We start from the raw sequence: 14,968 nt of genomic DNA, 5'->3' as shown, positions 1-14,968 counted from the left end.
GCGTCGTGGCCCCGCCTCTTCCGGTTGCGTCCAGTAGGCCGTTGCACCCGGAACTTAACGCTTGCCCTGGGAAAGAGCGCGGAGCCGGCGGCGGCTGGCAGGGGGAAATTCGAAGGGAACGCGCAGGTTACACCCGCGGTGGATGGAGGGAGCAACGTGACGAAACCTCTCCGCTTGCCCGCGCTTCCTTCAAGGAGTTAGCTTTGAGCCTCATGGCCGGTTTCTGTCAGAAAAGCTCGTGCCTGAAAGCCGCACCCTCTCCTCAAACCAGGGCCTGACAGCAGGGTCCTCTCCCTGGCATGCACTGCTTTAATCCAGCATCAAGATAATGTAGTTCCAGGCCGGGCGCGGTGGCTCACGCCTGTAATCCCAGCACTTTGGGAGACCGAGGTGGGTGGATCGCCTGAGGTCAGAAGTTCGAGACCAGCTTGGCCAACATGGTGAAACCCCCATCTCTACTAAAAATACAAAAAATTAGCCGGGCGTAGTGGCGGGCGCCTAATAATCCCAGCTGCTTGGGAGGCTGAGGCAGGAGAATTGCTTGAACCCGGGATGCGGAGGTTGCAGTGAGCGGAGATAGTGCCGCTTCACTCCAGCCTGAGCAAGAGCAAAACTCCACCTCAAAAAAAGAAAAAAATCATGGAATTCCTTGCCACTTACCTTCTACTCCCAGCCTCCCCTTTTAAAAAATTTTTATAGAGACGGGGTGTAATGGGTGGGGGTGGGTCTCACTATATCGCCTGGGTTTAAGCGATCGTCCTTGCCCCCGCCTTTGTGCTGAGATTACGGGCTCTGAGCCACCGCGCCCCGCCCTACTAGCCCCTTCCTTGACGCTCACACCTGCTCAGCTCCTCAGTTGTGCTGCACTGCACCTCGTTCACAGGGGGCGTTCCGGCCCGAACTCGCTTTCAGGCGAGTCTATAATTAGTTGGGAAACGACGGGTTGCAAGGCTGACCTGGTCTGGGACTGGAGGAAGGGTGAGCTACCAGGATTTAGGGGTGGGAGGGCATTTGGTCCGGCCTCCAGGGGTGTTAAATCGAGACTGTGGTCTTCCACAAATTGCATCCCCATTTTGCACAACTAAGCAAGAAAAACCTCCCTCAGCCTTCCCTGAAACTAACATTAAGGTAGTGGTTAGTAGATGTTAAAAACTGTTAAAAGTACTTCACTGGTTTAACTTGACAACCATGAGGTAGCTCTCTTTGTTTTATACATGAGAAATCTGCATCCCACGTAAGTTAAACAACTTGCTCAAGGTCACAGAGCCATCAAGCTGTGGTCCTCCAGTCTTACAGTCTCTCATTTTCCACAGGTAGAAGCCATCCTTGGCTGGGCACACACTGCACCCACACACAGAACCCAGCTCTTCAGTGGAGTATCAGGATACCTTAATTTTCAATTATACAGGTGCCGGGCTCCTGCCACACACACTCATCCACCTGCACCTACACCCACACTGAACCAGAGCACTAAAATACAAGGAAACTTTTATTTTCAATTTTCATCAAGAAATTTGCTGTGGTTTTTTATGCTTTTGGTTTTTTCCTTTTTTTTTTTCTACTTTATTTTATTTAGCCGCTCAGTGGCTAGAGCCGCTGGGTTCCTGGTATTAAAAAGATGCCAACAGAGGTAGCTGTGTCTTGCCCAGGGGCCCAGCCCACTCTGAATACCCCCCAAAAAGGAGAAAAGAAAACACAAAATAAACCAACAAAATAAAACCAAAAGGAGGAAGAAATTCAGATCATTTTCTTCAAGCCTGGCAAGAACCCACAACAGTTTGTGTGTAACAGGCGTTACAGTGGGGAAAAGCCAGGGTCCAGAAGGCCAGCCCGCCAGCTCCTGCAGATGGCGCCGGCGCTACTGCTGCATGTCTCTCCTGCAGGAAGGGCACCACTGCCCCTCACTCCCACCCCTCACCCAGTGCACGGGGGCTGTTCCTTTACAACATGGAAGATGGGCAGAAGGAAGGTGAGGGTCTCTCAGGCCCCCAAGGGAGAAGCTGGGACAAGAGAAAAGTGAGGAAGGTCACTGCTCAGCGGTGGAGGTGGTATCAATCTGCATCTTCACTGCTGCTGGGCTACCTATAGAAAAAGAGAACCAAGGAGTCAGAATTCCAGATGACAGGAAGCTACCCAATCTCAAGGGAATTCACTGATAACCCATCCACCCAGTATGCAAAGCTAGGGACATACATCAAAGTTACAAGCTCTAGAATGGTTCTGCAGGAAGAGGTGGCATCGAGAAGAAAATGATCCTACCTGCTGTGGGGTAGGCTCGGGTGCCCGGTTTGCCAGGCGGCTGAGAATGTTACGCTCTGACATCTGTAACCTCACAGCAACTGGGGGAATTCGGGCAATGGTAGCTGGGAGTCGAGTCACATCGGCTTTCATGTCACTCAGCAGCTCTTCCAGCTGTTTCAAAACTGCATAGGGAGAAAAAGAGGTGGTGAGCTGTGGTGGCCAAGACTGAGCTCCCTCTATCCTAGTGGACCAGCCCCTCGTCACTTCTCAGTGTCCAAGTGACTGTGATGTGTTACTGTCTTCTGTCACCTGACCTCCATCATATTCCAATTCCTATTCCTTATATTTCAGTTCCAACTGTCCATAATCCTGTGCTTTTTAAAGTCACCTAAACCTTCACTATCCCTTGCTATTATGGTATTTCCCCTTCTTGAGAAGCTTATTCCTGTTTTCTTTTCTCTTAATACTTCTCTACCTTCAGAATCTGTCTCCCACCTCCATTATAACAGCATTCTTTTCCTCATTTCATCCTCCACCTCCTCATAACCTTTTACTTTAATTAGAAACAAAATGTTGAAAGGGGTCTAGAATTTGAAGGGATCTTTTATCACCTGAAGTTACCTCTAAAGTATCCCAAATGACACTATATTATTCTGCTTTGCTTTCCGTCTCAAGAACCTGAATATATTTGAAGTTAAAATAGGTGGCCAGGGCCAGACACAGTGGATCCTCACGCCTATAATCCCAGCACTTTGGGAGGCCAAGGCAGGTGGATCACTTGAAGTCAGTTCAAGACCAGCCTGGCAAACATGGTGAAACCCTCTCTCTAATAAAAATACAAAAATCAGCCACAAGTGGTGCTGCGTGCCTGTAGTCCCAGCTACTCAGGAGGCTAAGGCAGGAGAATCATTTGAACACAGGAGGCAGAAGTTGCAGTGGGCCAAGTCCTCCCAAAGTGATGGGATTACAGGCCTGAACCACTGTGCACAGCCCAGAACCATCTCTTAAAAAAAAAAAAAAAAAAAGCCGTTTGGGAGGCTGGATCACCCAAGGTCAGGTGGGCGCCTGTAATCCCAGCTACTCAGGAGGCTGACAGGAAATTAAAACTCCCAGGTGGAGTTCGTAGTGAGCTGAGATCGCGCCACTACACTCTAGTCTGGGCAACAGAGTAAGACTCCATCTCAAAAAAAAAAAAAAAAAGAGGCAAAGAACTACTGTCTTTGATTGCCTCTAAGGTATTAGCTTCCCAAGGATGGCAAAGATCCCTAGGTACCTCCTAAACTCCCAAAGAAGTTCTGAAAAAGGTTTGAAAACAGATATATATACATTGGGATGGGGTCAGATGAGGAAGGAAGCTGAATCAGCAGGAGGCAGGGGAGCCACTGGCTACCTTTGTGCAGGACTGCATTGGCTGGCTTGTTTCCTGCCATTGACTCCTTGGACAGGTGCTGATGACTTTCCGCCAAACACTCCACCTCAGCAAAGCGGGTGTTGAGGGCCATGGAAGGGTGAGAAGGGTCTTCTGACATGTTCAAGTAAGCAGCCCGGCGCAGCTGTTCCTCAATCACCAGAGCCTGTTCTAAGAGCTGGACAAGGGATAACAGGAAACGGGAGTTGGACTGGTAACTCACTTTGCTCACTTCTGATTGGCCTCTCAGCTCACCTCATTGTTTCTCATGGTAATAAGAACCTATAAAGAACTTTATGTACAGCTCATTCCCATACCCAAGCAGTTTAACTTGCCTCGTACCTTTTTTCTTTCCTTTTGAATGTCCTTGTTTTTAAAACTCTTTATCTTTTAGGTTCTTATACAAAAATGATAAAAACTCAATTTAGACAACAATACCAAAAATTAAAAACAGATAATCCTACCTTCTAGAAGAAATACTAACATTCTGATGTTTTTCTTTTTAGGTTTTTTTTGTGCATAGTTTTTTACAAAACTGAGATCATACTATATACATATCCATATTATGTTTTCATTCAGTTTACACAGTTAAGCATCTTCCTTTTTATCATCTACTCTTTATCAACTACTCTTCAAAAACACGTTTTGGCTGGGTGTGGTGGCTCATGCCTATAATCCCAGCGCTTTGGGAGGTTTAGGCGGGCAGATCACTTGAGGTCAGGAGTTCAAGACCAGCCTGGCCAACAAGACAAAAAGCCATCTCTACTAAAAACACAAAAATTAGCCAGGCATGATAGCGCACACCTGTAACCTCAGCTACTTGCGGTGCGGAGGCAGAAGAATGCTTGAACCTGGGAGGCAGAGGTTACAATGAGCCGAGATCACGCCACTGCACTCCAGCCTGGATGACAGAGGGAGACTCTGTCTCAAAAAAAAAAAGTAATAAAAGGGTTATTTTTCTATTTAAAAGTATTTTTGGCTGGGCACGGTGGCTCACGCCTGTAATCCCAGCACTTTGGGAGGCTGAGGCGGGCGGATCACGAGGTCAAGAGCTCGAGACCATCCTGGCCAACATGGTGAAACCCCGTCTCTAAAATAAAAATAAATAAATAAAAACAAAAAAATATATATTTTTGTTTTTTATTTCCTGTGATCGACATCTCACTCCCATTCCTCTGAAACTCAACCTTTCTAATACTGTGGCTTTTTGTTTCATATGTATGTTTTTAAGTTACAGAATGATGTTTTCTGTACAAATGTTTTTTCTTCTCCCACTACATACCTCTTAAACGCTCTACTTACGTTGTATGCACATGAATGTTGTTGCTTCTGTTGCATAACGTTCCACGATATAAATACATGTTGTACCCATGCATTCTCCTATTTACCTATGCATTCTCCTAATGCTGAACAATTTAGGTTGCATCTAGGCCCCCACCACCAAAGTCATACTGCAGAAACACTCTTGCACATGCCACCTGATGGAGCTGTATAGGATTCTTTGAAATATATCCCAAGAGGCAGAATGCTGGTTCTTAAGTTATGAAAATATCTTTTGTGTGTGTGTGTGAGAGACAGTTTCATTCTCGTTGCACCGGCTGGAGTGCAATGGCATGATCTCAGCTCACCGAAACCTCTGCCTCCTGGGTTCAAGCAACTGTCCTGCCTCAGCCTCCTGAGTAGCTGGTATGACAGGCATGCACCACCACATCCAACTAATTTTGTATTTTTAGTAGAGACGAGGTTTCTCCATGTTGGTCAGGCTGGTCTCGAACTCCGACCTCAGGTGATCCGCCAGTCTCAGCCTCCCAAAGTGCTGGGGTTACAGGCCCAAGCCATGGCGCCCGGCCAGATTTTTAAAAATTACTTAAAAATATATATTCATAAAACGCATGACTCAATTAAGACAAGAGATTTCTCATACCTTTCCCCTCTCCTAGTATCAGCCAGCCCTCGTATGCAGATGATCTGATGCTTCTCAAACACGTACCTTGAGCACTGGTTCTGATCCCACTAGTGTATGGTGATGTATGGTGATGGGGCTCAGTAGTGGGAGGGGTGTTGATTTATGAGAAATCTCAAATGACTTGTCTAAAATTCGTTACCATTCTTTTGTAGAAAAGAATGACAATTAATTTTCTCAGTGAGTCAGACTCAAAATGTTAGTTATTTTCTGTCTCACTCACTCCTTTGTACCTGAAATCTACTAAGTCAGGAGTTGGCAAGCTATAGCCTGTGAGCCAGATCTGCCCCACCACCTGTTTTTATATAGCCCAAGAGCTAAGAATGGGTTTTACATTTTAAAATGGTTGGCAAAAAGTCAAAACAAAACTATTTCATGCCACTTCATGAGAATTATACAAAATTCAAATTGTAATATCCATAGATGAAATGTCATTGAAACACATCCTAACTTAATGGTTTATGTATCCCCTGTGGCTGCTTTCACACAAAGATGAAGTTGAGTATGTGCAACAGAGACCTCATGTCCCACAGAGCCTGAAGCCTATCTAGCCCTTTAATAGAAAAGGTTTGGCTGGGCACAGTAGCTCACACCTGTAATACCAGCACTTTGGGAGGCTGAGGCGGGCAGATGACCTGAGGTCAGAGTTTGAGACCTGCCTGGCCAACACAGCAAAACCCCATCTCTACTAAAAATATAAAAATTAGCCAGGGATGGTGTCAGTACATGCCTGTAATACCACCTACTCAGGAGGCTGAGACAGGAGAATTGCTTGGAGGCAGGAGGATCACGTGAATCCAGTAGGCGGAGTTTGCAGTGAGCTGGGAGATGGCGCCACTGCACTCCAGCCTGGGCAACAGAGACTTCATCTCAAAAAAAAAAAACGGTTTTATTAACCATTTTTGGTTTGGGGGGAAGGGGAGGGGAAAAGTTTACTGACCCCTACAGTAAGTCACTAAGTCCAGTAAATTCTTTGGTGTTTTGTTTCCTTTATCTTTACCCTTTCATTTTCCACAACCAGCATCATAGCCCAGGCCCTTAACACTTCCTGACTGTATGATAGTTTTGTAATCTTATGAATGCTATTTCCATTTCCCTTGGTCCTATCAAAACTCTGCTCACAGACTTTCAACGGCTGGCCATTAACCATAGGGTAAAGTCCAAACTCTCTTATCTGGTGCCAAAAACCCACCTACTGACCTCTGCCTTTCTCATTCCTTTCTCAGCCCTTCTACCTTTCTCATTCCAACCAACCTCCCACCATCACCCAATACAAATGTTTCCCTACAGTCAACTGGGCTATTTGCTGTTTCCAGACAAGCTTTGCTGCCTCATGTCTTTGCCCGACCTAATCCCTTTGTTCAGACACCATTCTGTTCCTACCAAAAAATCTCTATCGCATTCCTCAAAACTTTATTCCAATGCCATCTTCTCCATAAAGTCATTCGTGAGTTCCCTCCCTACTCCAGTTCCCTCTGGAGAACTTTTTTTTTTTTTAAGACATTGAGTGAACTCCAATGCCTAGGCTGGAGTGCAGTGGCACAATCTAGGCTCATTGCAACCTCCCAAGTAGCTGGGACTACAGGTGCACACCACCATGCCTAGCTAATTATTTTTTTGTAGACATAGGGTTTTGCCATGTTGCCCAAGCTAGTATCAAATTCCTGGACTCAAGCAATCAGCTCACCTCAGTCTTTTAAAATGCTTGGATTAACCACTACACCTGGCCCTCTCTGGAGAACTTTCTTATGCCAATCAGCAATCTCTCTCCTGATATGCAAAATGACATTCATTTAATTACATGTGCTCCTACTTGAAACTGAAAGCTCCTTGACAACAGGTACCATGCTTTGTCTTTTTATTCCTGTGCACATCACTGCTTAGTACATAATAACTTGAATGCTTATTAGTGTACATTATTAATGTACATTTCTTACTCCCCTGACTATACTCAGCATACGAGATAAGAGACATATCTTTTTTTTTTGAGACAGAGTCTCGCTCTGTCATTCAGCCTAAAGTGCAGTGGTTCGATCTCAGCTCACTGCAATCTCCACCTCCCGGCTTCAAACGATTCTCCTGCATCAGCCTCTCGAATAGCTGGGATTATTACAGGCACCCACCACCACAACTGGCTAATTTTAGTATTTTTAATAGAGACAGGGTTTCACTATGTTCGCCAGAATGGTCTCAAATTCCTGACATCACGTGATCCACCTGCCTCAGCCTCCCAAAGTGCTGGGACTATAGGCATGCGCCAAAGAGACAGGTATTGTCTTCATGCTATCCCATTTGAGGGTCTGCATACAAGGTTCCTTCAATAAACATTTGGTGGTGGAACACAGTGGCTCACACCTGTAATCCCAGCACTTTGGGAGGCTGAGGCGGGTGAATCACCTGAGGTCAGGAGTTCGAGACCAGCCTGGCCAACATGTTGAAACCCCATCTCTACTAAAAATACAAAAATTAGCCAGGTGTGGTAGCAGGCACCTGTAATCCCAGCTACTTGGGAGGCTGAGGCAGGAGAATCACTTGAAACCAGGAGGTAGAGATTGCAGCGAGCCAATATCGTGCCACTGCACTCCAGCCTAGGCAACAAGTGTGAAACTCTGTCTCAAAAAAATAAACAAACATTTGCTGAATTTCTGAAGGAGACTCCTTTCAATGGGCACAGCTCTAGTGATTCTGAAAATAGAGCTCTACTTTTTTTTTTTTGAGACAGAGTCTCACTCCGTTGCCCAGGCTGGAGTGCACTGGCACGATCTCAGCTCACTGCAACCTCCACTTCCTGAGTCTCCTGCCTCAATCCCCCAAGTAGCTGGGACTACAGGCATGTACCACCATGCCCGGCTAACTTTTGTATTTTTAGTAGAGATGGGGTTTCTCCATTTGGCTAAGCTGGTCTCAAACTCCTGACCTCAGGTGATCTGCCCACCATGGCCTTCCAAATTGCTGGGATTAGAAGTGTGAGCCACCGCACCTGGCTGAGTTGTACTTTTCTATCTACTCTTTGTAGCTACCCCACCCCTTATCCACATAGATACTTTTTTTTTTTTTTGCAAAGAGTTTCACTTTCATTGCCCAGGCTGGAGTACAATGGTAAGATCTCGGCTCACCACAAACTCCACCTCCCAGGTTCAAGCAATTCTCTTGCCTCAGCCTCCCGTAACAGGCATGTGCCACTATGCCCAGCTAATTTTGTATTTTTAGTAGAGACAGGCTTTCTCCATGTTGGTCAGGCTGGTCTCGAACTCCTGACCTCAGATGATACACCCACCTTGGCCTCCCAAAGTGCTGGGTTTACAGGCATGAGCTACCGTGCCCGGCCCACACAGGTACTCTTTAACCCAGAAAAAAGAACCAGGCTAGGCACAGTGGCTCATGCCTGTAATCCCAGCACTTTGGGAGGCCGAGACAGCAGGATTAATTGAGTCAGGAGTTCAAGACCAGCCCAGCCAACATGGTGAAATCCCGTCTCTATTTAAAATACAAAAAATTAGCCGGGTGTGGTAGCAGGCGCCTATAATCCCAGCTACTCGGGAGGCTGAGGCAGGACAATCACTTGAACCCAGGATGCAGAGGTTGCAGTGAGCTGAGATTGAGCCATTACACTCCAGCCTGGGCAACAGAGTAATAGAGTGAGATTCTGCCTCAAAAAAAAAAAAGAACCAGCAGCCCACTGACTGATAGCTCTACCTCCTCAGAGATGCAATTCAGTCCCACCTCTGTATCTTTCCTCAATACTCCAATCTGCAGTGTTACCCAAACAAACCCTCTGTACTACTGTGTCACTTACTGGGCACATAGTCATCTATAGCTCATGTACAGTTAGTTAACTTTCAAGTCTGTGTGTCTTCAACCCTAATGTGTGAGTTACTTGAGAGCAAAGCCTTCCATACAATGAAGAAAGTGAGAACAGTACGCTGGATGAAGACTCCTTCCACTGCAGGACGTTATGCACTTTCAAGTTTGTCACTTAAGCGTTATACTCCTTCCCAACCCGCTCACCTTGAACCTTCGAGCTAGAAATTTATTCTTGATCTCTAAGAAATTGCCACGGTTCATTTCACCCTTGAAAGGCTCATTGAGGATGGCATAGCGTGGATCATTCTGGATGTCTTGCCACCGGGCATAGCCATGGCTATTGGAAAAGTGCTCAGGAAAAACAAAACAAGGAAAATAAGAACCTCAACCTACGAGACCTTCAGAACCCTTCACCAAAAGCCTCAGGCCAGATTCAGGCAAAGGATACTTTATGATACCAGCTAGCAGCCAGTAGTCGTGCCGTCGATGCCAGATCTCATAAGTCTTCTTGGTAACTGTGGCTGCCCGTTCTTCATTCTGCCAAAGGGAGTGCAACTCTGAAGAGGAATTTATGAAAGGTTGGAGAACGGGGAAAAAAAGCAAACATCTGTGAGAATTGAAAAATCTACTTATTCTTGTCCCCCACCCTCCCCTACCCCTGGATCCATCTTCATATAATCTGTTTCTGGCTTTCTACACAGAACACAGGGGAGTACACCATCAGTTTGGCATTCCTTCAACCAACAGAGTTTGTGAAGTCCCTGTGCCATGGTTTCTAACAAGAACCCCAATTTCACATCAGATCCTTCTAACCCTGGTGGGCCCCTCACTTCCATACCAGTAAAACCACCATCTGCAATGTTGAACATGAAACGCTGTTTAATATTTTTCTTCTGTTTCTCATCATTCAGATCCTTGGGGGTCTCTCCATTCTGAAGCATCACCTCTTTTTTCTCTTCTTCTTCTTTCTTCTCTTCTACAAAATACAGAGAATAAAAATATCAGTTCTAGACAAAAGCCCAGCACCATTGCCCTTACCCAGAACATTGTATGCTCCAAGAATCATCCACCTCCACCGCTTCCCTACCTGGGTGTGTCTCAGACCCAGAAAGTAGTGCCATCAGCCCACTGACAACTAAATGTGGGGACATGTACAGTCTTTTATCTTGGGATAAAATGACTAGATGGGTATGGCCAGGGAGGCAGGGCAGATACAGTCCTTGCTTCTGGTTTTAGAGTTCTTCTAAACCACAATCAACTTCTCCAAACACCCACCTTTGTCTTCTACTACAATAGGGGTCAGATCTATTGCTGACTTCTCCTCCACCTTCTCTACATCAGCAACACCTAGGGGAAGAGATGTTATTGAGAATAAACCTAAAAGAAGAACATTCTCCTCTGTTCCACATATCTAATTATCCAATTGGAGAGACCTACATCTAAATGTCTGCAATTAAAGTTATGTTAGCCAGGCACAGTGGCTCACACCTGTAATCCCAACACTTTGGGAAGCTGAGGTGGGCAGATCACTTGAGGTCAGGAGTTCAAGACCAGCCTGGCCAACATGGTGAAACCCCTCTCTATTAAAAATACAAAAATTAGCCAGGTGCAGTGGCTCACGCCTGTAATCCCAGCACTTTGGGAGGCCAAGGTAGGTGGATCACCTGAGGTCAGGAGTTCAAAACCAGCTTGGCCAACATGGCGAACCCCCATCTCTACTAAAAAAAATACAAAAATTAGCCAGGCATCTGTAATCCCAGCTACTCAAAAGGCTGAGGCAGGAGGAGAATTGCTTGAACCCAGAAGGCAGAGATTGCAGTGAGCCGAGATCATGCCACTATACTCTAGCCTGGGCAACAGAGCAAGACTCCATCTCGAAAAACAAAACAAAAATTACCTGGGCATGGTGATGGCATGCCTGTAGTCCCAGCAACTCAGAGGCTGAGGCACAAGAATCGCTTGAACCCAGGAGGCAGGAGTTGCAGTGAGCAGAGATTGTGCCACTGCATTCCAGCCTGTGTGACAGAGTGAGACTCTGTCTCAACAACAACAAAATAGAGTCATAAGAGATATCTTGAGATGGGGGAAAACCTGCCACCTAAAAATCCAGGGTGCAAGACTTCAATGTGTTACCTCCTCCTGACATCTCTACAGCCCCACTGAAAGTCCATGAGTGACCATGGTTCACACAGGGATCTGTAGTGCTTCAAAATGTGAATACCTTTACCTTTGGGCTCTGTCTCCATAGGTTCCTCTGTTCTCTCCTTCACCTCTGCCTTTTCCACTTTCTCCTCCCCCTCAGGGGGTTCAACAACGACCTTTTCATCCTCTGAGGCAGGGGCAGGGGGCTGTGTACACTTCAAAGGAAGAAAAGAAAAAAAAACAGATGAAGCAGACGGGCTAGCACCTAAAAGGAAGACTGGACTTACACATCTGTCTTTAGTAAGGCATTCAGTCACCCCCATCTCTTACCTCAATGGCAGTCTCAGGGGCTGCAGGTTTAACCTCCTTTTCTCCTTCTATGCTCTCTTCTTCTTTAAGGCTATTTTCCTCTATTTTTATCCCATCTTCTGCAGACCAATAAGAGATAATCAATTAGGAAGAAGGTCCTAGATCAGAGAGAAGGTCATTTTTTCCCAGTTTGTCTCATCTTAAATTGTCCTCTCGTGCCTTTAAGAGCCAGCCCTATTCTTAGGATGGCCCTCCTAAACTGAGAGGGAAATTGCTGTGTGTCCTGCCAGACTACCCTGTTAGAACTGAGCACAGGGGAGCAGAAAAATAGGCCAGGACAAGAGAGGGACAGAAAATGATAGGACAGGCAGACTTACCAGCAGGTGGGGCAGGTGCAGGAGTGTTGGGCTGCGTGTCGCCTGGAGTGGAGGGTGTAGGAGTCTTTGGGGAGGGTGACCCTGGCTGAGACATTTTCTTGTTTTCCTCTACTTCAGCCAGTTCAGGCATGCTCCAGCGCCCATTAACATGTTCAAACTCCTGAACCTGTAGCAATGGGACAAGAAGTTGAAGACTCAATTCCAGGTACAGGCTCCTTTCCTGTTGGCCCTCCAGTCTCCGCCTCCCAGGTTCAAGCAGTTCTCCTGCCTCAGCCTCCCGAGTAGCTGGGATTACAGGTGCCTGCCACCCCAGCAGCTAATTTTTGTATTTTTACTAGAGATGGGGTTACACCATGTTGGCCAGGCTGGTCTCAAACTCCTGACCTCAAGTGATCCACCCACCTCGGCGTCCCAAAGTGCTGGGACTACAGGCATGAGCCATCACGCCCAGCCCCCTAGAAACTTGTAACAACGGCAAGAGGTTCAGGGCTCACCTTCTTGCGTATCAAAGACATAACACCAATTCTAGTAAGGACATGCTGGCGAGACAGGCCTTCTCGGGGGACACCATCAGCAAAGGTCTCAGCCCCATCTGCCCCCGGCTCACATAAATGCCGCATAAAAAGAGAGACATATGCCCTGCAGTAAAGAAGTAGAAAAATGAGTTAAATAGGGATCATGCTGACTCTTTTTTTTTTTTTTTGAGACAGAGTCTCGCTGTCACCAGGATGGAGTGCAGTGGCGTGATCTTGGCTTACTGCAACCTCTGCCTCCTGGATTCAAGCGATTCTCCTGCCTCAGCCTCCCAAATAGCTGAAACTACAGGCATGTGCCACCACACCCAGCTAATTTTTTGTATTTTTATTAGAGACGGGGTTTCACCATGTTGGTCAGGATGGTCTCGATCTCTTAACCTCGTGATCCACCCACCTCAGCCTCCCAGAGTGCTGAGATTACAGGCGTGAGCCACCATGCCTGGTCCACACCGACTCTTAAATCAGATTATTTTCCAACCCTTTGTGAAGCATTATCACAGTTAATGACTATGGCTCCACCTTGAGGTAAACACCACCACTGCACTGGAAGGCTGATCTCCAGACCCCACACCAAGACCCAGGTTCTCTTCTAGGGAAGCCAGGAACCTATTACTAACAGCTTCACCTGCCAACTTCAACAGAGGAAACAGCCCACTTCCCCGAACGGCCAGGACTAGAACCATGGAATGACCACATAGATAGCAGAAGCCCTTACTCTAGATTAGTCCACTCCAGCCCTCAACTTACTTGAACTCTTTCTCTGATTTGCCTCGCAGATCTCTTACAAGCCACTGGGTAGTAAAAGCATCCTGAGGTGGCATACCATATCGCATAATTGCATTAAGAAAGGCTTTTCGCTGACGAGCATTAAAACCAAGTACCTAGGAGAAGAAGAAACCCAGGTGAGAGGGAGCAGGTCACACTCCACCAAAGACCCAATATCTGGTACTCACTCACCCCTCCTTAGGATCATATGACACTTACTTCAATATTCCCACCAACACGGGCCAACAGAGGAGGCAATGGCTTATCTTTGTCATTCCGCAGGCCCTTACGACTGGGCCTACGGGGAGCTGCAAGAAGAAGAAGATGAATGAGTGACACTGGTAGGATATCAAACAAGGCAACATTTACAACAGCAAAAAAAAAAGCACAGCCCTCACCTTCTGAACGTTCATCAAAGTCTTCATCACCTTCCTCTGAGGCCACTGAGTAATCGGACTGGTTGTCGGACTGGTCGTCCTGCCAATCTGGAGGGAGAGAGGGCAGATGAGCGGGGCCCACTGCTCTAGTGGAACGGCCCATGGGTGGGGGGCGGGGCCGGCCACACACACCTCGGTCCTCCTGGGAGCCATCATTGTAGTTGACCTGTTTACGGATTCTTTTTCCTTTGCCCAGATTTCGGGCTAGATCTTCTTGCTGCTGCTCATAATGGTGCCGCAGCAATTTCTCCCAGTAGTCAGGATCCACACTTTCTTCCTGTTTAATGATTTCCCGTTCTACCTCCTCTTCCTCCTGGGACAGAGGGAGGGCCAGGACTCAGGAGTGCTGAAGTCAGCACCACCAGCTACCCCTGGTCCTCACAGTTCCCATTCTGCTAGCTCCTTTTCATGACTGGACTCTTAAATACTTGGTTGCCTGTTTGGACCTAAGAACTTAGAAGAAATTTAATTGAGAGAACATGGTTCCTCTTAATTATGTATAGATTAGCAGTCGGCATAACTCAAGAAAAACATGGGATGGAGCTATTATCACAGGGAAGGATGAAGAGACAGTATGCTTTCTTCTAACCCCTTGCACTGATGCATATACAAATGCAAAACAGCAAAAAGAAAAGAGGTCAGAGCCTTAGAAAGGCAGAATGGAGAAGCTTCTGAGATACTGTTTTTAAAAGATGTCATAAGAGAGAAAACAGGAGAGGAGGACTAAAAGCCTTTCTGTTCTTCATAAACTTCATAAAAGCTTACCAACTATCTGCAAACGAAAACAATTACATATATCCTCTTATGTCCCAAAAATGTTGATGCTCCTCTAAAAGTATATTTTTTAAAGACACTTCAAGACCACTCACTGATTCCACATCTCTTATATTGGAATTAAACCACTGCTAATAGCATAATATTAGAAATAACCTAAATGTCCATTATTATGGAACTAATTAAATTACAATTGGCCCTCTGTATCCATG

General features: G+C 46.4%; 1 protein-coding gene and 1 non-coding gene across 7 annotated transcripts in view; both read right to left on the bottom strand.

Moving 5' to 3' along the window:
• Positions 1–1,471: 1,471 nt before the first annotated feature.
• CHD4 (chromodomain helicase DNA binding protein 4) overlaps positions 1,472–14,968 on the bottom strand; it is a 36,155-nt gene continuing 22,658 nt past the window's right edge. For 3 of the 6 annotated variants that reach the window (XM_021671035.2, XM_021671042.2, XM_021671039.2), the window contains exons 25-39: positions 14,115–14,295; positions 13,944–14,030; positions 13,765–13,853; positions 13,528–13,661; positions 12,739–12,883; positions 12,245–12,410; positions 11,889–11,986; positions 11,644–11,773; positions 10,692–10,763; positions 10,255–10,392; positions 9,865–9,973; positions 9,621–9,753; positions 3,629–3,827; positions 2,260–2,423; positions 1,472–2,082 (exon numbers count right to left, since the gene is read on the bottom strand). In XM_021671035.2, coding sequence (XP_021526710.1) covers positions 2,065–2,082; positions 2,260–2,423; positions 3,629–3,827; positions 9,621–9,753; positions 9,865–9,973; positions 10,255–10,392; positions 10,692–10,763; positions 11,644–11,773; positions 11,889–11,986; positions 12,245–12,410; positions 12,739–12,883; positions 13,528–13,661; positions 13,765–13,853; positions 13,944–14,030; positions 14,115–14,295 — 1,863 coding nt within the window. In that variant the 3' untranslated portion in view covers positions 1,472–2,064. Of the gene's footprint in view, positions 2,083–2,259; positions 2,424–3,628; positions 3,828–9,620; positions 9,754–9,864; positions 9,974–10,254; positions 10,393–10,691; positions 10,764–11,643; positions 11,774–11,888; positions 11,987–12,244; positions 12,411–12,738; positions 12,884–13,527; positions 13,662–13,764; positions 13,854–13,943; positions 14,296–14,968 lie in introns of all 6 variants that reach the window. The other 3 variants (XM_012472821.2, XM_012472822.2, XM_012472820.2) reach the window with 2 other exon arrangements.
• LOC135275538 (small Cajal body-specific RNA 11) lies at positions 12,072–12,208 on the bottom strand. Its single transcript, XR_010343160.1, has one exon. It is a non-coding gene; the product is annotated as a small Cajal body-specific RNA 11 (non-coding RNA).

Source organism: Aotus nancymaae, unplaced genomic scaffold (assembly GCF_030222135.1).
Source record: "Aotus nancymaae isolate 86718 unplaced genomic scaffold, 86718_ANA_hifiasm-v0.15.2.pri h1tg000016l, whole genome shotgun sequence".
In the NCBI taxonomy this organism is placed as follows: domain Eukaryota; kingdom Metazoa; phylum Chordata; class Mammalia; order Primates; family Aotidae; genus Aotus; species Aotus nancymaae.
Note: the sequence above shows the minus strand (reverse complement) of the source record. Positions and strands in the feature narration are given on the sequence as shown.